General features: G+C 49.0%; 1 protein-coding gene across 6 annotated transcripts in view; it reads right to left on the bottom strand.

Moving 5' to 3' along the window:
* Positions 1 to 21,272, bottom strand: part of LOC144892637 (folylpolyglutamate synthase, mitochondrial-like) — a 67,426-nt gene that overhangs the window by 27,445 nt on the left and 18,709 nt on the right. For all 6 annotated transcript variants that reach the window (XR_013623841.1, XM_078780327.1, XM_078780326.1 and 3 more), the window contains exons 7-10: positions 14,823 to 14,894; positions 1,539 to 1,600; positions 1,329 to 1,431; positions 885 to 962 (exon numbers count right to left, since the gene is read on the bottom strand). Coding sequence is in view for 5 of the 6 variants with exons in the window: in XM_078780327.1 (XP_078636453.1) it covers positions 885 to 962; positions 1,329 to 1,431; positions 1,539 to 1,600; positions 14,823 to 14,894 (315 nt within the window). In the remaining variant the exon portion in view is untranslated. The remainder of the gene's footprint in view (positions 1 to 884; positions 963 to 1,328; positions 1,432 to 1,538; positions 1,601 to 14,822; positions 14,895 to 21,272) is intronic.

Below are 21,272 nucleotides of genomic sequence, written 5' to 3'. Positions count from 1 at the left end.
TGACTGTTCACTATCAAAGTCCCGAAGCAGAGAGAGAAAATGTCGGCCTTCCAACTACTTTGTACTCAAGGCTCTGACGTCATCTGACGCCACCCATGCCTGCTCCTATCAGCCAGTACCTCTCTTCGTTGCTCGGCAATCCTAGCCACTCACTGCTCTTCGGGTCGTGGCCTCCCGGACCTGCCTGCTTGATGTTATCACACGTCGGTGGCATCATTGGTGGTTGAATGTCCTGTCTCCGGTTAGTTTTTATTTCGTGTCATTTAATGCACTATTTCCTGGCTTTGTGTGTGTGTGTGCTGCATCATCATAAGGAACAGAGGAAAAATAACAGAGGCCATTTACATACAGGGGATTTACCATTAATCCCGAACTAATTAACATATCCCCACCCCTCTCATGAGGACACTTATACGTGCTTACACGACATCCGGTCTAAACTAATTTCCTACTTATGATACATGGGGTTTCTTCTTCTTCATCGTGACATACGGAGCATGGTAATCTATACACTTCTACCTTGACTAAGGTAACCATTGCCTACCCCCCACAAACGTTTATGAATATGGATTCGGATTCGTGAATTATTTAATTTTTGAAGTGATTCTTCACCATTGAGAGATTGAGCAAAAAGCGATATTTAACACATTTTAAAAAGTTGTGGACGAGTTATGAATAAACTTGGTGGATGACTTGGTTAGGTGACAAGAACAAGCCAATTCGATTTTGGTTCAGTTCCAAATCCAGATTCGGCCTATCATTGGGATAGAAACCATAAGCTGTTCAGCCTGGCGGAGGTATGTGCTCTACCGAGTGCCCTTCGAGTTTTCTATGATTATCATACGAACGTACATGCACACACACACAAACACAAACACACCTACCCCAATTTCAAGCGCTCGCTGTTGAAGAACTGCAAGAGCAGCTGCGGTTTGCTTAACAGTGAAAGCAGGTATTCCAGGCTGAAATGTGGGGGGGTGGGGGGGAGAAGAAACAGAGACAGAGGATTTAGTATTAGTATACCAGGTACAGCACAGAGCTTTGGGGGTGAAGGGTGGGTAGGGAGTGCAAACATGGGTTTCAAAACAGTAAATGAGAAGCATATGCACTGATGGTACGATACTGAAGGAAAAACACAAACACGAGATCATCAGTTTAACCAGAGTGGATTACCAATCACATAGAAGGACTATTCACATGATAAAGGCCTCAAAAGGACTTGCAAAGGGAAGATTTACAGTAACAGGGTAGAGAAAAGATGTGCAATAAATAATAAAATAAAACAAATGTTCAAAGAATAATTTTATGTGATGTTGACATGAGCATACCTTAAATATTCCAGCTTTCTGCCAGGCAATTTCAGGAAGTGTAGAACCGAGCATGGCTGTGTGATCCATCCCAAGAGATGCCACTCCACACACGAGTGGTTTCCTGCAATGATGATAAAAAAGCACCGGAAATGAAGCCACAGCCACTGGCCATCCAAAAGTAATTGGATATTTAACAACTTGGAATTGCTCCATAGTGATAAGATCAACCTGACCACGTTGGTACAATCGTATGCTCCTCCGATGCCAACCTCCATTATAGCCACGTCCACCTGGATAGGGAGCACAGCAAATTTTCCCCAATAATGGAAACATGGCAGAGATCATGGTAAATCATCAGTCGACATTAAATCCCCGATATCAGCAGTAGGATCAAAGTAGAGTTCCCCCAAACCGACAGACGGTGATGTCCCCACCCTCTTACCATGACAAGTCGGTGGTGCCCCCACCACCTACACAATACCAAAACCAAACAGGGATGACCTCCCCAACTTCTTTGGGTTTATCTCAGCTGCCAAGAGTGACCCATCATCTTCTTCAGAAAGGTCCGCTGAAGAGACTGAACCTCACCATGTGTACAGAAGGCAGATCCATTTGGAACCTGGGACTGACTCTTACGCGATCTTAGCGGGGAAAGGAAAGGCGAAACCATCAAATCCCCTTCACGTTATATTTGTGTCAAACCTCTCCATGTCAGTACCCTCCCCGACATCTCCAACAAGCCTGCTTTCTTCCAAGCAAAGCCCTTCTCCAGCATCCCTCCACTGCATGTCCCCCTTTCTGCATTCCCCCTCTCCAATGTTCCCACTTATCCACCTTCTCCAATGTTCCCACTCATCCACCCTCTCCAATGTTCCCACTTATCCATCCTCTCCAATGTTCCCACTCATCCACCCTCTCCAATGTTCCCACTTATCCACCCTCTCCAATGTTCCCACTCATCCATCCTCTCCAATGTTCCCACGCATCCATCCTCTCCAATGTTCCCACTCATCCATCCTCTCCAATGTTCCCACTTATCCATCCTCTCCAATGTTCCCACTTATCCACCCTCTCCAATGTTCCCACTCATCCATCCTCTCCAATGTTCCCACTCATCCATCCTCTCCAATGTTCCCACTTATCCACCTTCTTCAATGTTCCCACTTATCCATCCTCTCCAATGTTCCCACTCATCCATCCTCTCCAATGTTCCCACTCATCCACCCTCTCCAATGTTCCCACTCATCCACCCTCTCCAATGTTCCCCCTCATCCATCCTCTCCAATGTTCCCACTCATCCATCCTCTCCAATGTTCCCACTCAGCCACCCTCTCCAATGTTCCCACTCATCCATCCTCTCCAATGTTCCCACTCATCCATCCTCTCCAATGTTCCCACTCATCCACCCTCTCCAATGTTCCCACTCACCCCACTCTCTCCAATGTTCCCACTCACCCCACTCTCTCCAATGTTCCCACTCACCCCACTCTCTCCAATGTTCCCACTCACCCCACTCTCTCCAATGTTCCCACTCACCCCACTCTCTCCAATGTTCCCACTCACCCCACTCTCTCCAATGTTCCCACTCACCCCACTCTCTCCAATGTTCCCACTCACCCCACTCTCTCTAATGTTCCCACTCACCCCACTCTCTCCAATGTTCCCACTCACCCCACCCTCTCCAAGGTTCCCCCCCTCGCCCCACCCTCTCCAAGGTTCCCCCCCTCGCCCCACCCTCTCCAAGGTCCCCACCCTCACCCCACCCTCTCCAAGGTTCCCCCCCTCGCCCCACCCTCTCCAAGGTCCCCCCCCTCGCCCCACCCTCTCCAAGGTTCCCCCCTCGCCTTACCTACCTCTCTCCCAATGGCAAATCTTCCTTTCTGGATGTGGTGATGACCCACTTCCCCACCCATGTATCTTGCTTGTCCTCTGCCCCAATTGGCTCATTTGATCATGTGCTTGTGAAGGTCAACATCTCTCTGGCCATTCTCAGAGAACAGCTCCTGCCCCAGCGCCAGCAAATCTGGCAACTGAAGAGCTGGCAGTTCACTCGAGCAAACTGGCAGGGACTGCCATCATACTCCAGGACTGGTCTCCTATATCTACTGCCCCCGATATTAATTCAACCTGGGAATTCTAGCACAGAAACCTGCTCTCTCATGCACAGATTCCTCCCATCTTGTCTTCAGTTAGCTTACCCATCCTCTCACTCCTGGTACATTGAATGCTGTGGTGAGGCAGTTGCTTTAAAACAACTTGCATTCTCCTCCTGGAAGGCAAATCTGACCGAAGGCAATCTCAGATCATTCCACAAAGCTCTCAACAAATGTGCCTACACTCAGGAGAGCCAGAAAACAACATCTGTCCAACCTCAAGAATGAGCTTTCAAACTCCGCTCGTTAGAAAGCTGAATGGCTCAATTATACGTTTGCTTCCGTATCTTGTGTCCCAACTCCTCACTCTCGGTATCCACTTACCTGCGTATCAAACTGCTCCTAGATTCTGCCTTTTGCACCTGAGAAAGTGGAGAATGTTCTTTCAATCCTCGACTCTCACTCAGCTATTGAACCAGACGGCATCAGCTCACGTGTCTTAAAATCCTGCTCTGTTGCGCTTTCCCATCCTCTTTCTGACCTTTTCACCCTGTCAATGTGAATGCTTGGAAATCCACCAACATCACGACACAGCAACCATCACAGCAACCTTCAAAAAGGAGCAAAAACTGATCTCTTCAACTACAGACTAATCAGCTTACTTCCAATCATCAAAAAGGTCATGGAATCAATCATCGCAGTCGATAGAAAATCCTTGTGGTCCACCGGTATTTCATGGCACTCCTCAGGAGGAAGTGCTGGATCACTCACAGTGCATTGTGTGCACGAGCTGGATACGGCCACTGGTATTATATGGGTGAGCGAGTTAAAATTTGTCTGTTACCTGTCGGTATTTGGAGGGCTTTTAAAGGGAAAAAATTATTTGAAGAGTCTTGGCAGGTATGATCACTACTGGTCATTCACGTAGATAGAATGATCAATTTCTGATCATTATAATCAGTGATACGCAGATTGAGAATTAGTGATTGGATAACTATTGACCAATCATGAATACTGAAACAAAGAGAAATAAAGGTTGTGTACATGGGTTGTTGATGTCAACATGCTTCGGTGACATCCAAGTTACCGTCTAGTTTTTCCACAAGACTTGTTACTCCCGCTAGGGAGTAATGCATTCGATCGTGTCCGTGTGTGTGTGTGTTCGTATGTTCGTGAACAAGATATCTGAAAAAGTTCTGAACGGATTTGGATGAAAGTTGGTGGGATGATTGCCCTTGGGATAAGGAAGAATTGATTCGTTTTTGGTGAAGCTCAGGATATTATTCCTGATCCAGGAATTTTTTGAAGGATTTATTACCATTGGAAGATAGGGCTCATTTTATTATTAATATTGTTGCGGATCTCGGATTAAGGCGTTCCCCTTACCGAGGGGGGTTTAATCCCCTCGTCTATTAAGCTGGCTGTCCGAGTCCTAGAAGATATCGCGCTCCTTTTCGGGGTTGAGATTGACCAGGGTGACTGGTCAATGGGTTCCCAGATACCTTCGCCAACCTCGCCGCAAAGCAGGGCGCTACTTCTGCCCGAGCCACGGACAAGATGGAATGTTGCCGAGCGGTTTAGCAATCCGAAGCTCGAGCCGTCAGCGGCAGTCTAAACCCGATTATAGCGGTTCCTATATTGTGCCACCGATATTCAATTGGGGACAGGACGCAAGCGATCGGATGAGGAACCAAATTAAAGCAAGAACAAATATAATTTATTAATTATGTACAAGAAACCCGAAGAGGAAATGAAAGAAGGGTATAGAAGAAGAAGCAGTGACACAGGGCAGCCTTAAACAGTCTTATATTATCACACGCTCAGGACAGTACAAACACACTTCCACGAATGGGGTGGTGGTGGTGGGAAGGAAGAGAAGGGTCCAAGCAGATGGTTCCAGGCTCCGGGTCCGCCGCGAAGAATGGCAGGCAGCTTCGCGTGTCGTTGGCGCACGACCGGACCTTACATATGCGAGGGGCGGGGATGCTGCGTGCGTATAGCGTGCCGAATGCTCTCAAACCAAACGGCAGTTCATATCAACGATGGTTCCAAGCGATCCTCTGCGCAGTGTTCTTATCATCCGCCGTCTCTGCGCTGTTCTCTCAATCGCAACGGTTCCCTGCGCAGTTCTTCATCAATGGCCTCCCCTCGCGCATCTCCCTAGAGGGCTTGGCGCCTGCGCTTTTATAACCTGCTTAGAAATCAAGCCGTGCTTCATCGAGCCATGCCTATTAACGAGCTCACCTCAGCCCTGGTTGGCTGGTGGGGCTTACCGGCCACGCCCTGGTGGTGAGTTGACGTGGCCACACCTCGTTCTTGCCGCCCCGCCCCCTTCTTCTACAAGCCTGACCTCGTGTTCAATGGCGGCTTGAGCCAGGCAGCGAACACTACTGGCAAGCCAAGGAACACAATTTGGAGGAAGGCTACGCCGCAATATGAATTGACAAGGGGACCTACTCTTATTTAATTAATACAACGCAGATTCAACTATTGGGAACAGATCCTTACCTGAAACACATACTAACGAAATAACTAAAGAAGAAGCCTATGGTATGCTACGTGTTGCTCGTGGCCTAACTAGGGTGCGACCTTTGACCTTTACACCAAAAATGGGAGTATTTACAGGGGATTATTTATAAGGGAATATTCCAAATATTTACAAAGTGGAGGGTTCTAAAAACCACAACACTGCACCCTCATTACCTCCAGGGCCGTCCCGGCCCGACAGAACTTTAACTTCGTGTGACTCAGGTGTGGTAACCCTGTACTATTAACTTCAGCCTAAGTGCGACATTTTTAAAACAACTAAGTATGTCCCACCTGCTGCGTTGCATTCTATGTAACAGATTCACGCCCACAGGATAACCGAATCACGGAATTGTCTTCAAAACTAAACATTGACGGTGGGGAGCATTATTTACAAAGACACTATTTGGTATTTACAAACGCGAACCCAGGACCTGTCTTTTGGGAAACAAAAGAAGATGCTTTGAAAAGAGGAAAGGCATGCACTCCACTGCACCGATACCACCAGCACCAATAAGCACCAAAAAACAAAAAGCACCAAAAGCACCAACATGCACAAAAAGCACCATCTGGTGCACAGTCATCACATTTCAAGAATAATGATGCCTTGCGACGTCTTATCTGGTGGGCCGATGGTTCTGGACGACTTCTTTGCTTGCGGCCTAGTTGGTACTAAAAGGAAGGCACAAACCATGTCCATTTCTTTAATTATGGCCAGCAGGGGCCAACTAAGGTGGTACACCTGCATGGCTTAGGTGCCACCTTTACCGTGGTCCGCAAGCAAGATCTCATGGCCACAATGGCCGGTCCCCAGCAGAGGTGCCAGGCCCCAAATTGTGGGGTCCATGAATGTGGTGCTCGGCCACGGACCTGTGGTCCATACAGTGTGGTGCTCGGCCACAACAACGTGCGGTCCATAAGTGTGGTACCGGTCCAGGCAGGCAGCAGCGACGGTGCGGGCACACAACTACGATGCCTGCACACTTTCCCCTCAGTACCCAAAGACCACGGTCCATGAGTGGGGAAGGGAGACAAAGCAGGGTTAGCGGGGTGCAAGGGCGCAAGAGTACACGTTAACACAAGGTAATGCAGAGGTGAGGTGCGCAGGAGAACAAGCCGAGAAAGCTCGTCCCTACCGTACGTCCTCCCCCCCCCCCCCCCCCCTGTCACCTAATCTACCCTTGCCCTTACCCCGTATTTATACAATTTACAAATTCGTCGCTACGTCTTGTCTTCCCCATAGCTCCCCTCTATACCAAATTCGTCATCAATCCCAATTTCTCATTAATCCCTCTATTCCGAATTTACCATCAATCCCTCATAAGGAGGAAGAGATGGAACAATGAGCACAATGTCACCCCCACGTCATGATGCGTCTTACATACCAGACATTTGCAAAAAACGGTGGTGTGGAGTCCTGTCACCTTGGTGAGTGGATGCAGATGGTGCGAAGAGACTTTCAATCCTAACTATACTCTAAATGACATTAACACTCTTTACACTACCCGGGGTCTTTCCCTGCCAAACCATTGGCCATTTTACACTATGTGATTCTAAAAACCGAACTCCCATTGACCAAACTGTGGTGCTCACCAATTTGGGGTCTCACTCCTCCGATTCTTCACCCTGTGCCCTCACACAATTTCCGGGCTGGGTCGTGTGGCGCTCCCAGCAGGTCCGCTCACCTGCACACCTCCGCCACTGCAGTTGTCTCCCGAGCTTACCTACTCCTTACCCTAACCTACCTGGGGAAGGCCCTCTGGCGCTCTCACCCCCTACCGCCCTCTCTGGCGTCAGGCTACCCGGGTCCGTCCTCTGGATCCTCGGGCCCCATTGAACAACTACTGGTTCCCAGAGCCTACCTGCGGCCTCACCTGGCCGACAGACTAACAGTGGCGGAGTGCCCATTTAATCACACTCACTAACAGGCCACATGCCCAGCCAATTTACTCACACTAATGCACCCCTCAAGCAGTACTCTGCTACTCTCGCACCACAGATGCCAATATCCAACCACAATTTACCTACTCCCGCTACCTAACTTTTAAACTACCCTGCCTGGGTACTCGTGGAGGGGTCCATCCTTCCCCATCCACTCCTTTCGCACCAACCACTCCACTCCACGTATTCCACACTACTCACTCCACACACCTTTTGTCTCGCACCCCATTTATTTCCACTCACCAAATGTCTTGCACACCATTTTGTGCTCACACACCTTCATCTTTTTTGTTTCGCACACCTTTTGTGCTCACACACCTTTTCCCTCCATTCACTAACCCGTGCAATCCCGATTGTGATGGGTGTCCGCTCTCACAAATTTTCACTCTCCCGATTGTGATGGGTGTCCGCTATCACAAATTTTCACTCCCCCAATTGTGATGGGTGTCCGCTATCACAAATTTTCACTCTCCCGATTGTGATGGGTGCCCACTCTCACAAATTTTCACTCACCCGATTGTGATGGGTGTCCACTCTCACAAATTTTCACTCTCCCGATTGTGATGGGTGTCCGCTCTCACAAATTTTCACTCTCCCGATTGTGATGGGTGTCCGCTCACAGATTTTCACTCAATCCATTCCACTCCATCCATTTTCAATCCATTCCATACTCCATTTATTCCAGACCATTCATTCCATGCAACCATTCTCACTTGCCACCTGTATTCCACTTGCACACCTGGTGCCCACACACCTGGTGGCACTTGCACACCTGGTGGCACTTGCACCCTCCTTCCCTCCAGGACCATTCACTCAATACAATACACTCAACTCAATGCACAATCACACCTTTCACAATACTCTGCTCAATCACTTCCTACACACACACACACTGCATCATCTGGCTACCTGGTTTCCCTCTAACTTAGTGCTTCCCGTCTTCCCTTATACTATTGCACATCCTACGTCGTTATCATCCAAACTAATCTACCTACGTCCCCTACTACAGGTATGATGTCGCTACTTAAATCTACAGTTACCTATGGTCATTTCTAAACCCTAACATTATCCAAGCCCTCCCTGGCTAGGTTTTCACCGCCATAACCCCATAAACTATAGCTCCTTTGCCCCCGACGTGACGCGAATGATAAAACTACCATTCGCCATCACTAACACTACTATCATCAATCGTCCACTACTCTGAGCCTCTCGGTACGTCAATGCATTTTCAAAGCTCGGCGTTGCAAAGCCGAGCAATGAATACGGGTGGTTTGGTCTACTGTAGGTTGGGTCCGTCCGGCACTCGATTCAGGGGAGGAGGTTTCGTCGGGCCAAGGCTCAAGGCAACATCCCTACGCAAGGCCTTGCGCTGCCAAGCGCGATGGCCCAGCTTTGCCCAGGTGGAGCACCGCCACCACAAGGGGGCGCCACTCCGACCCCTCCTCCTTCCTCTCGAACCGGGCCGCCCGCTTTGCCTGGCAAAGCGCGGACTCGACCGTGCAGGGCAGGGCCCGGCCCGAATCGTGCACGACGCTCCGAACAGGAGCGACGCGACACCAACCCCCGCCGGCTCCCGCAGCACACACCGCCCGGCACGGACCGAGGGCTCGCGTCGGCTAAACGTCAGTCTGAACGCTGTCCCGGTTAATGTCGATGCTCCCTTCGCATGCTCACACCACGCGTTCCTTTTTACATTCTCATTCGCACACCAAGTCATCCTCACGCACTCCGCACATTCCATCACCGCACTCTCTCCTCATGCACACTCTCCCGGTAGGTACTCCATACCACTCACGGGTGTGTACTCCCGCATACACCCACTCACGCGCTCCACCACCAACTCAGGTGTGCCTTCTCGCACACACGCCACCACCAACGCACACTCCGTCGCACTCCGTACACTCGGTTTCGCACATACCCTCCGACGTGCATTCGCTCTCACACCCGGTATCACTCCCATACTCTGTCACACACTCACTCTTCGACGCACACTTTTTCCTCACATGCACGCCATTTTCTCTCACACCACTCACAAGGGACCCTCCACAAATGCCCGGGTGCCGTCTCGATCCCAAGCGCGCGAAAAACCCTCTCGCGCCAAACATTCTCCTGCAAAATCTCCCCGCACAATATACAGCCCAACTCACCTGGGCGCTTCTTCCTCCTCGCTCCAACACCACCTGCAAATCTTTATAAGGATTAAGCATGGCGTCATGATGCGAGCACGGGCTTTGCACATATTCCATCTCTTCACCCCGCGAGTGCTTTTCTACGTCTGCGGTCTCTCCAATTTCCATTTCCACTATTGGTTCGGTTTCTTTGCCAATTTGAATTAATTCTTTTCCTTTATTTTCTTTTCCCTCGACGACCGCTGGCTCTAATAAAATTTTCTCTTCTACCTCGGCGGTCGCCGGCTTCCCCATACCCCGGGTCGCGATCTCTATCCCGGTCCACCCGGCTGTGCCTTGCTCCAACTCACTTCTCCCGCGCTCCTCACACCGCGCTACCTCGTCACATACCCCCACAACCATTCCGCCCGATCTGCAATCAATGCTCTTCCCACATTCTTTTATCTGGCCACCTATTTCGTTTCTAACCCCTTCAAGTAGATTTCCAATCTCCGTTTGTATGACTGCCTGCAGCTGCGCCATGAGGACTTGCATATCTATCCCTCCCGCTTGTGCAGAGGGCGCGGCCCTCGTCGCCATGTGCGAGGCGCCGCCATTTTGTGTGGCCGTGACCATGTGCGAGGCGCCGCCATCTTGTGTGCCTGCAACCCACCTCTACCGCACCTTCCTCGACCTCCTCTTCTATTTCTCCCACCTCTTCCCTGGGGTCCTGGGTCGATTCAACCTCTTCCTCTTCTATCTCCCCCACCGGCATCTGACCACCTTGACCATCCATGGCACGATATAAATTTGGTTGTTAAATACTAAATTTCGGCCGCCCGTAATTTTGACCAAATTTTTAAGATGGATTAAAAAATTTGGTTTGGGTCCAATCCCACTCCCCGACACCAATTGTTGCGGATCTCGGATTACGGCGCTCCCCTTACCGAGGGGGGTTTAATCCCCTCGTCTATTAAGCTGGCCGTCTGAGTCCTAGAAGATATCGCGCTCCTTTTCGGGGTTGAGATTGACCAGGGTGACTGGTCAATCGGTTTCCAGATACCTTCGCCAACCTCGCCGCAAAGCAGGGCGCTCCTTCTGCCCGAGCCACGGACAAGATGGAATGTTGCCGAGCGGTTTAGCAATCCGAAGCTCGAACCGTTAGCGGCAGTCTAAACCCGATTATAGCGGTTCCTATATCGTGCCACCGATATTCAATTGGGGACAGGACGCAAGCGATCGGAAGAGAGGAACCAAAGTAAAGCAAGAACAAATATAATTTATTAATTATGTACAAGAAACCCGAAATGGAAATGAAAGAAGGGAATATACAAGAAGAAGAAGAAGCAGTGACACAGGGCAGCCTTAAACAGTCTTATATTATCACACGCCCAGGACAGTACAAACACACTTACACGAATGGGGTGGTGGTGGTGGGAAGGAAGAGAAGGGTCCAAGCAGATGGTTCCAGGCTCCGGGTCCGCCGCGAAGAATGGCAGGCAGCTTCGCGTGTCGTTGGCGCACGACCGGACCTTACATATGCGAGGGGCGGGGATGCTGCGTGAGTATAGCGTGCCGAACACTCTCAAACCAAACGGCAGTTCGTATCACCGATGGTTCCAAGCGATCCTCTACGCAGTGTTCTTATCATCCGCCGTCTCTGCGCTGTTCTCTCAATCGCAACGGTCCCCTGCGCAGTTCTTCATCAATGGCCTCCCTAAGCGCATCTCCCTAGAGGGCTTGGCGCTTGCGCTTTTATAACCTGTTTAGAAATCAAGCCGCGCTTCATCGAGCCATGCCTATTAACGAGCTCACCTCAGCCCTGGTTGGCTGGTGGGGCTTACCGGCCATGCCCTGGTGGTGAGTTGACGTGGCCACACCTCGTTCATGCCGCCCCGCCCCCTTCTTCTCCAAGCCTGACCTCGTGTTCAATGGCGGCTTGAGCCAGGCAGCGAACGCTACTGGCAAGCCAAGGAACACAATTTGGAGGAAGGCTACGCCGCAATATGAATTGACAAGGGGACCTACTCTTATTTAATTAATACAATGCAGATTCAACTATTGGGAACAGATCCGTACCTGAAACACATACTAACGAAATAACTAAAGAAGAAGCCTATGGTGTGCTACGTGTTGCTCATGGCCTAACTAGGGTGCGACCTTTGACCTTTACACCAAAAATGGGAGTATTTACAGGGGATTATTTATAAGGGAATATTACAAATATTTACAAAGTGGAGGGTTCTAAAAACCACAACAATATTATCTTCTTCTATATATTCTTCTATATATTCTATATATGTATGCTTCTATATCTATATATATATACAAACTTGGCATTTAATATGGAATTTTTTTTTTTTCTTGACTTGGGTTTACTTTCTGAACTCGGTATATCAATCTGGTGAGTTTCTTTGATGCTTCGGTGATTTCTTTGGTAAAAGAACCATGTCACTGATTGTCTGTCGCAGCAAGAAGTCAATAACAGGATTATATCACAGGTGGCATGACAAAATGTACGGACAGGTACATGTGACGATTGGCTTCACAATCGGGTATATAAGGGTTGTTGCGTTCTGTATTAGTGGAAAACAACTGCTGCACGTCTACAAAAGTTATTGCCGCTTCCCCTGGAGATGGTCCGTCAACTCGACAATGCTGTTTGTCATTTAGTGGTGACTTTACGAAATTCCGGCATGAAACAGCGTGCTATTGCTCGGCAGTATGGCATCACTCAAGGTCAGGTGTCAAATATTCTGAAACGAAATGCTCGGAGGGGTGTCCCTACTCCAATACCGAGGCCAGGACGTCCCCGCAGAACCACAAGGAGGGATGATCGCCAGCTGCACCGGTTAGTCTGCAATGGCCATACCAAGTCAGCTAATCGGCTTAGGGCTGAGTGGCAGCAACTGACAAACTGACAAATGTGCCTGTATCCAGAAGGCTAGTCAACCAACGACTGGTTCGAGCAGGCTATCGTGCCAGGCGTCCCCTGAGAAAGCCACGTCTGACCAGACAACACCGCCAGCGCCGATTGCAGTGGGCCAGAGAGCACCGTCAATGGCAGCCAGGACACTGGAATCGCGTGATCTTCAGTGACGAGTCTAGATTTCTGGTCTATCATCAAGATGGCCGCGTCCGAGTGCGCAGACAAGTGCATGAAGCCTACAACGAAGATTGTATAGTACCAAGAGTCCAAGCTGGAGGTGGTGGGGTGACCGTTTGGGCTGCTTTTCATACAGGGGGCAAAACTGACCTGGTTGTTCTGATTGGAAACCTGAACCAGTTCAAGCACAGGGCCATTCTGGAAGAAACATTGCTTCCATTTGTTCGTGCAGCCTTTCGAGGAAACTTTGTCTTCCAAGATGACAATGCACGGCCTCATCGTGCTCGCATGATCCAAACACTTTCTTGCTGACCGTGATGTAGAGCATATGGAGTGGCCTGCCATGTCCCCGGATATGAATCCGAGAGAGAACGTGTGGGCAGAATTAACGCGTCAAATCGACAACTTGGACCAGCAGCCTGCCTCTGTGCGTGAATTGCAGCAGGCTATTGTAACTGCATGGCAAGCGATTCCTGTCCAAACCTTGGCAAATCTCGTGAACAGCATGCCTCAACGTGTACGTGCTCTCCTGAATGCTCGTGGGGGTTACACAAAGTACTGAACTGTAATTTTACTGTCCGTAATCCCAATCATAATTTAACTTTTGTTTTTGTTAAAAAAAAATTTGGCTGATGTGCAAAATAAAGAGATACTTCTGGAAAACGCACATAAGTTTAACACAGTAATGTCCGTGAATTGAGTTCGATATCAGTTTACATCACTTTCAAGGATCAATTTATTTGCTTCGAAATGTCAAATGTGGTTTTTGTTTCTTTTAAAGGTCACATTAACAAAATCTAGAATAATTTCAACATAATTCCAATTAACTTTTGGTTCTAAGTCATCTTGAATAGTAAGTTCACCCCCACAAAAAAAATATTCCATATTAAATGCCAAATCTGTATAAAAGACAAGTTGTTGTTTGTTTGTTTGTCTGCGCATTCTCTGACAGTTAGGGCCTACTTTATTTTTCATTGATTGTTTTGGGGAGAGGGGATGTTCAACAAAACGTACGATTCCAACTTGACCCACGGCGGGAGTATGCGCTCTACTGAATGGCCTTCTAGTTTAACATTTAATAATTTGCCAAAAAAAGGAAAAGGAAAAGTAACAGAGCAATGCCCAGGAAAGAATCGTGACAATTTGCCGATAAACTAGATAGATAGGTTATTGGTTGAATTTACTCATCATGAAGTATGAAACGACAATCTTACAATAAGTGAAATTGAACATGAGAAAGAGGAAAAAGGGGTAGCACGTGGCCGATTCGACCATGTGAAATTTGTCAATTTACTGACATCCAAAGGCAACAACCTTCAGTGATGTAATTTATTTTACTTTCAGGGTGAAAGAGGTTTTTGGGGCTCAGATTTTATGAGTAAAACTGTGGATTGTGAGGAGGAAGTTCAATGTCCCATTTAAGTGAAATAAATTCGATAATCACGACCTACGATTTACAATCGATCCATTAAATGTTCGATTGTCTCAACAATTTTGATCTATTAACACCTTCAAAATCAACATCTATATAATCTATATATACTCACGATATAATCAAAATCAACATGTGACCTGCTGTAGTCAATCGAAAAACGAAATCACAAATGTCACATGATCAAAGTTGCCTTTACATAAAAAATAAAGAGTAAAACAATGGTATTACCAAATAAGTGCCAATAGACAAGTCTAAAATAGGAGAGAACACAATTATTTTCATATTTTTGTGCAAAATACATACCTTCTCCTCCAAGAAAATATAAAATGCCATGAGGGTGAGGAAGTGGAAGTAGCCGACGTGACGATCATGTGCCTGGATAAAGAAAACAAGCTTACAGGATGTGGCAACACCATCCTCCCAAAAATCAACTCGATATAATCAAACCTTGTCGTTACGTGTCCACGAGTGGTGTGACCGACATCATTTGGTTCTTAATGTCAACAAGCGTTACGCCTAGGTCCCCCGTCGGTGAAGTGATGTGAGTTGACAAAGTGGAAGACGCAGAAAACATGCTTTGATATGATATTTCGCTCACAAGGTTCAGACATACATGGAGGCGGCCATCTTGGATTTTGACGTGGCGACCCAATTTTCAATAGCGTTCTTCCTTATGACGAGACACACCCACACACCAAATTAGAAGTTGGTACTTCGCTTATTTTTCAAGATATTCATCTCACAAGGTTCAGACATACATGGCGGCGGCCATCTTGGATTTTGACGTGGCGACCCAATTTTAAACAGCGTCGTTCCTTGTGCCTAGATACACCCACACACCAGATTAGAAGTTGGTACTTCGCTTATATTTCGCGATATTTCGCTCACAATGTTCAGACATATATATGGTGGCGGCCATCTTGGATTTTGACGTGGCGACCCAATTTTCAACAGCGTTCTTCCTTATGCCGAGATACACGCACACACCAAATTAGAAGTTGGTACTTCGCTTATTTTTCAAGATATTCATCTCATAATGTTCAGACATACATGGCATCAGACATACATGGCGGCGGCCATCTTGGATTTTGACGTGGGTTGCACCCACACACCAAATTTGAATGCGGTCCTTCGCTTACGCATGCACACACGCCCGCACGCAAACACGCACGCACGGACGGACGGACGGATGGATGGACGGACACGGACGGAGGGGAAAGCCATAGTCCCCCTTTCGCTACGCTGTGCGACGGGGGACAACAAAGGGCCCAAAAAAATACTTTATAGTTAGACAAAATCCCTCTCACCCTTAAACCTTACTGGATAAATCAAGAGAGGATAACAGTACCAACAAGCGTTACGCCGAGGTCCCCCGTCGGTGAAGTGATGTGAGTTGACAAAGTGGAAGACGCAGAAAACATGCGATGATATGATATTTCGCTCACAAGGTTCAGACATGCATGGAGGCGGCCATCTTGGATTTTGATGTGGCGACCCAATTTTCAATAGCGTTCTTCCTTGTGCCTAGACACAGCGAAACACCAGATTAGAAGTTGGTACTTTGCTTATTTTCCAAGATATTTCACTCACAAGGTTCAGACATATATATGGTGGCGGCCATCTTGGAGTTTGACGTGGCTACCCAATTTGCAATAGCGGTCTTCCTTATGCCGAGGTACACCCACACACCAAATTAGAAGTTGGTACTTCGCTTATTTTTCAAGATATTCATCTCACAAGGTTCAGACATACATGGCGGCGGCCATCTTGGAATTTGACGTGGCGACCCAATTTTAAACAGCCTTCTTGCTTGTGCCTAGATCCACCCACACACCAGATTAGAAGTTGGTACTTCGCTTATTTTTCAAGATATTTCGCTCACAAGGTTCAGACATATTGTTGTGGATATGAGAATGTTTTTTTATTTTATTGTTGTGGTAAAATGTTGTTGTAAAAGGTTGTTGTAAAATATCACCCCTCCTCCCTCCGTTTGTGGTTGTATAAAGGTCAAAGGGCATTCCCGTAGTTAGTCCATAAAACATACATGCAGGACACGATATATCTTTTTTGACAGTTATATCCTTATTATGTGTATTAGTGTAAGGCTGTGTCTTCCATTAATTGAAATACTCCATTGCACCAGTGAAAGAGATAGATTCCCTTCATTCCCACTCCCAACACTTCCATTCCCCCCTTTCCGTCAATTGCAATTCGCATTGCCAACTGCATGTTGGGCGGTTTTCCCTTCATCCGCCATTGACCACGAGGCAGGGTTGGGGGAAGGAAGGCGGGTCCCCACCTCGTCAGAGAGGGGAGGAGTGAGCCGGCCCCACTCGACCAACCATGAACAAGGGGTTTGGCTTGAGAGGGCGGGGAGAGAACGTTTGGGGGAGGTTCGCAAAGGTTGAGGGGCGGGGCCTATATAACCCACGGCGGGGGGTGTTCCCAGAGGAGATGCACTTTGAGTTGGTCACAAAGAGTTGGTCGTCAAGAGAGAGTCGTGAAGAGTCAGTCAGTGGAGTCGGTGGTCAGTTGGTTGCGGTGAGGAGTCGGTGGTGGCGGTCAGTGGTTGCGTTGGTTGCGGTGAGGAGTCGAGGAGGGAGGAGATCAGAAGACAGGAAGGCCTTGAGTTGGACTAAGCAAGAGAGGAAGTTGTTGGACTGGGTGGGACTAAGCAAGAGAGGAAGTTGTTGGACTGGGTGGGACTAAGGAAGAGAGAGAAAGAGTCCTGAAGCTTGTGAGGGAAGGAGAGAGAACCCGTCACACCAACCCCCCAAGCTCCGCGTTGGCTCCACCAAGCGTTCACCTCCACCAAGGCTCCACCCAGGCTCCGCGTTGGCTCCACCAAGCGTTCACCTCCACCAAGGCTCCACCAAGCTCCGCGTTGGCTCCACCAAGCGTTCACCTCCAGCCATCCACCTCCTGCCATTCCTGTCATTCCCCGTGTGAGTCAGTGTCTTTGTTTGTTCCGTCCTGGGAATAAGTTAAGTCTGTATAACTATAAGCTTGTATTTGCACTGTGTCACCTGCGTCTTATGTGTTGTAAATAAACCTTGATTGCTCCTTTTTGCATGTGTAAATAATAAATCCAATTACTCTTCTGTCCGTCTTCTCGTTTTATTCCTTTTCCTCTTGCATTTCGTCGTTTTCGTCTTTTTCCCAGATTGGGCAGCTGCGGTGCGATACGGCCAAAGTTCTGGGTGAATCGGGTGAGTCAGGGATCCTGTAACGGTCGCGGCAATACCACCGCTCGGTAAATAACATCTTAATCCGCGATCAGTAACAATTGGTTGTCTGGAGTTGGATTCGGACCTGGGACTAAATTTGTTAGGCCCAAATTTTGGAACACCAATTGTGTTAAGTAACAATTGGTGTCTGGGAGTGAGATTCGGGGCCCGAACCAAATTTTTAAAACATCTAGGAAAAAATTTGGTCAAAAATTTGGAGCGGCCGAAATTTGTTTTGTTTTACAAAACCTGAACTTTGAAATCGCGCCATGGCTGGTCAAGGCGACGGGATGCCGGTGGGAGAGATAGGGGGTTTAGGAGTAACCCAGGATCAAATGGAGGGGAGCGATGAGGAGGCGGTTGAGGGAGTATCAGGTGCACAAAATGGCGCTCTCGTGCACGTGGTTACAGCGGCACCAAATTTAGCCACGCCCATGGTCGCGGCAGCCGAGCCAGAGATGCCAGAGTACGTGCGAGTCTTTATGATTGAAATGATGGCAAAAATGAGGGCTCAGAGTGAGCAAATTAAGGCTCAGACTGAGCAAATTGAAGCAACAACGAAAGAAATGAGGGCCGATATGGAGAAAAGGGAGCAGAGGGACAGAGACCGCAAGTTGGGCGAAAGGGTCCCACGGGTGCACGACGAGGTAAAGCGGGTCGAAAAGCGCTGGTTGAGCGAAGCGGAGGAAAGCACGGGTACAATGACGGGGGTAGAAATCGCGACACGGGGTTTGGAAAAGCCGGCGACCGCTGAGGTAGAGGAGGGTGTTTTATTAAAGCCAACGGTCGTCGAGGTGAGTAAAGAAAAAGCGGAAGTGGGCATTGAAATTGAAGAGATGACGGAGGTAGCCCGGGAATTGCAGGGAGAAATGGAAAATGTACAAAGTCCCTGCTCAAATCATGATGATGTACTTGCTAATCCAAATGGAAGTTTACAGGTTCGCGTGGAGAAAAGGATCCCCCAGGTGAGTCGTGCTGTTGTGTATTGTGCTGGGAGATTTTGTAAGAGGATGTTTAGCGACAAAAGAATTTTCGCGCGCTTGGGATCGAGGAAGCATCCGGGCGTTGGTGAAGGGTCCCGTGTGAGTGGAAATGGCACGCGTGGGAGGAAAAAGTGTGCGTCGGCGAGTGGGTGTGTTGTAAAGTGTGGGAGTGAAACCGAGTCCGAGCGAGAATGCACGTCGGTGTGTACGGGGTGTGACACAGGGAGTGAGAGCAATACGGAGTGTACGTGCGAGGGTGAGTGTGACACGGAGAGTAAGGTGGTGGTGGAGGGTGTGCGAGGAAGCACACCTGGGTTGGTGGAAGCGCGTGTGCGAGGGAGCACAGGGAAGCGCGGTGTGGTAAGTGTTACGGAGGACGTAACGGAGGAGAGGTGTGGACCAAAGTGTGCGCAAGAGTGTGCGCGAGAGGTGTGGTGTGTAACAGGGAGAGCGTTGGTGGAATGTACGGACGGCGTTGGAACGCCAGGTTTTGTGAGGGTGAAAGGGGTAGCGTATGCTTGTAAGCATGCAAGTAAAGCATCGACGGTAACCGGGTTAGTGGTTAGAGCGACGGATAGCCGATGCGAGCACTCGGTGCGCGGGGTGCTTTGTTGGGTGCGAGGCCCGGCGCGGATCGAAGCTGCGTCGCTTCTCTTCGAAGCGTCGTTGCCGATTCGGGCTTGGCCCCGCCCCGCACGGTCGAGTCCGGGCCTTGTTGGGCCAGGCGACCGGTCCGGTTCAAGGGCGAGTGGGAGGAAGTGGAACGGTGCCCCTTCGTGGGGACGGGGTTCCGACCGGGGGAGATTGAGCCATCGGGCCCGGGACCGCAAGGTGCCGCGCCGAGATGGTGCGTGGAGCCTCGGTCCAACCAAACCACCTCCCTTGAACCGAAAGCCGGACGGATTCAACCTGCAGGCGACCAAACCACCCGAATTCATTGCTCGGCTTTACGAAGCCGAGTTTAATGATGTCATGACGCACCGAGGCTAGGATATAGCGGACTGTGATGATGATGGTAGTGATTTGATACGAAATTTATAATAGTGGGTAGAATTTGCAGTAAATGGAAAATTTTTGAATTGGTTGGAATTTGGACGAACAAAATTTATAGTGAGAGACCCCCGATGTGGTGGGATGGCAAATCCACCATCCCTCACAGACGTGGGGGCAAATGCGCTATAGTTATGGGGTGTATGGCAGTGAAAACTAGCCCGGGTGGGTTAGGTTATATTGATAGGGATCTAGCGAAGCTGACATTAGGTAACGTTAAGGTTTAGATAGTGACTGATACCTGTAGTGGGGACGCAAGTAGTTTAGTGTGGTTGATAATGACGTGGGAGCGCAATAGTTTAAAGGGACGACTGGGAAGCGCAAGTTTCAGAGGGGAGTAGTTAGCTGAGATAATGCCGTGTGTGTGAGTATTGAACAAGTGTGATCGAACAGGTGTGATTGCACAGGTGTGCAACTGAACAGGTGTGTGGAGCAGTGTATGAGTGAGTGATGGTGATGTGTGTTGTGTTGACCAACTGGTCCAGGAAGAGGAGGAGGGTGCAGGTGGCACCAGGTGTGAGGGCACAGGTGTGCAACAGCAGGTATGGAGAATGGTAGTGTGGAATAAATGGAGTATTGGAATGGATGGTCGTGGAGTGAGTATGGTGGAAATTGTGGAGTGGAGTGGATGGTGCGAAGGTGTGAATGGGGGAAGAGTGGACCCCCATCACGGATACCCGGGGCGGGTAGTGTAAGTGTTAGGTAGAGGGTACAGGTAAATTGTGGTTGGATATTGGCATCTGTGGTGCGGGTGAAAGAATGGTCTTTGGATGGGTGCATTAGTGTTGTGGAAATGGCTGGGCGTGTAGCCTGTTAGTGTGTGTAGTTGGTTTGGGCACTCCACCACTGTGAGGATGTCGGCCAGGTGAGGCCGCAGGTGGGCTCTGGGAGCCGGTAGTTGTGGATGGGGCCCGAGGATCCGGAGGACGGACCCGGGTAGCCCAGTGCCAGAGGGCACCAAGGGGTGACAGAGCCAGGAGAGGGCCTTCCCCAGTTAGTTAGGTTAGGGTGAGGAGCTAGGTAAGCTCGGGTGGCAACTGCAGTGGTGGAGGTGTGCAGGTGGGTAGACCTGCTGGGAGAGCTACACGTCGCGGCCCAGAAATTGTGCGAGGCACCGGGAGATGAATCGGGGGAGTGAGACCCCAAATTGAGAAGCACCACAGTTTGGTCAATGGGAATTGGTTTTTAGAACCCATAGTGTAAGTTGGCCAATGGATTGGCAGGGAAAGACCCCGGGTAGTGTAAAGTGTGTTAATGTCATTTAGAAAGTAGTTAGGATGAAGTCTCCTCGCACCATCTGCATCCACTCACCTGAGGTGACAGGTACTCCGCACCATGCCATGTTTAATTATTTTTACTGTGCAAATGTTTGGATTGTGAGACACATCATGACGTGGGTGTGACATTGTGCTTTGATGTTCCATCTCTCCCTCCTTATGAGGATTGATGATGAATTGGTGATGGCAAATTTTGAAGTAGAGGGATTGTGGAGA

This window comes from Myxine glutinosa, chromosome 6, assembly GCF_964187855.1.
Source record: "Myxine glutinosa chromosome 6, kmMyxGlut1.1, whole genome shotgun sequence".
NCBI lineage: Eukaryota > Metazoa > Chordata > Myxini > Myxiniformes > Myxinidae > Myxine > Myxine glutinosa.
The sequence above is the reverse complement of the archived record's forward strand: the minus strand, read 5'-3'. Positions and strand labels throughout refer to the sequence as shown.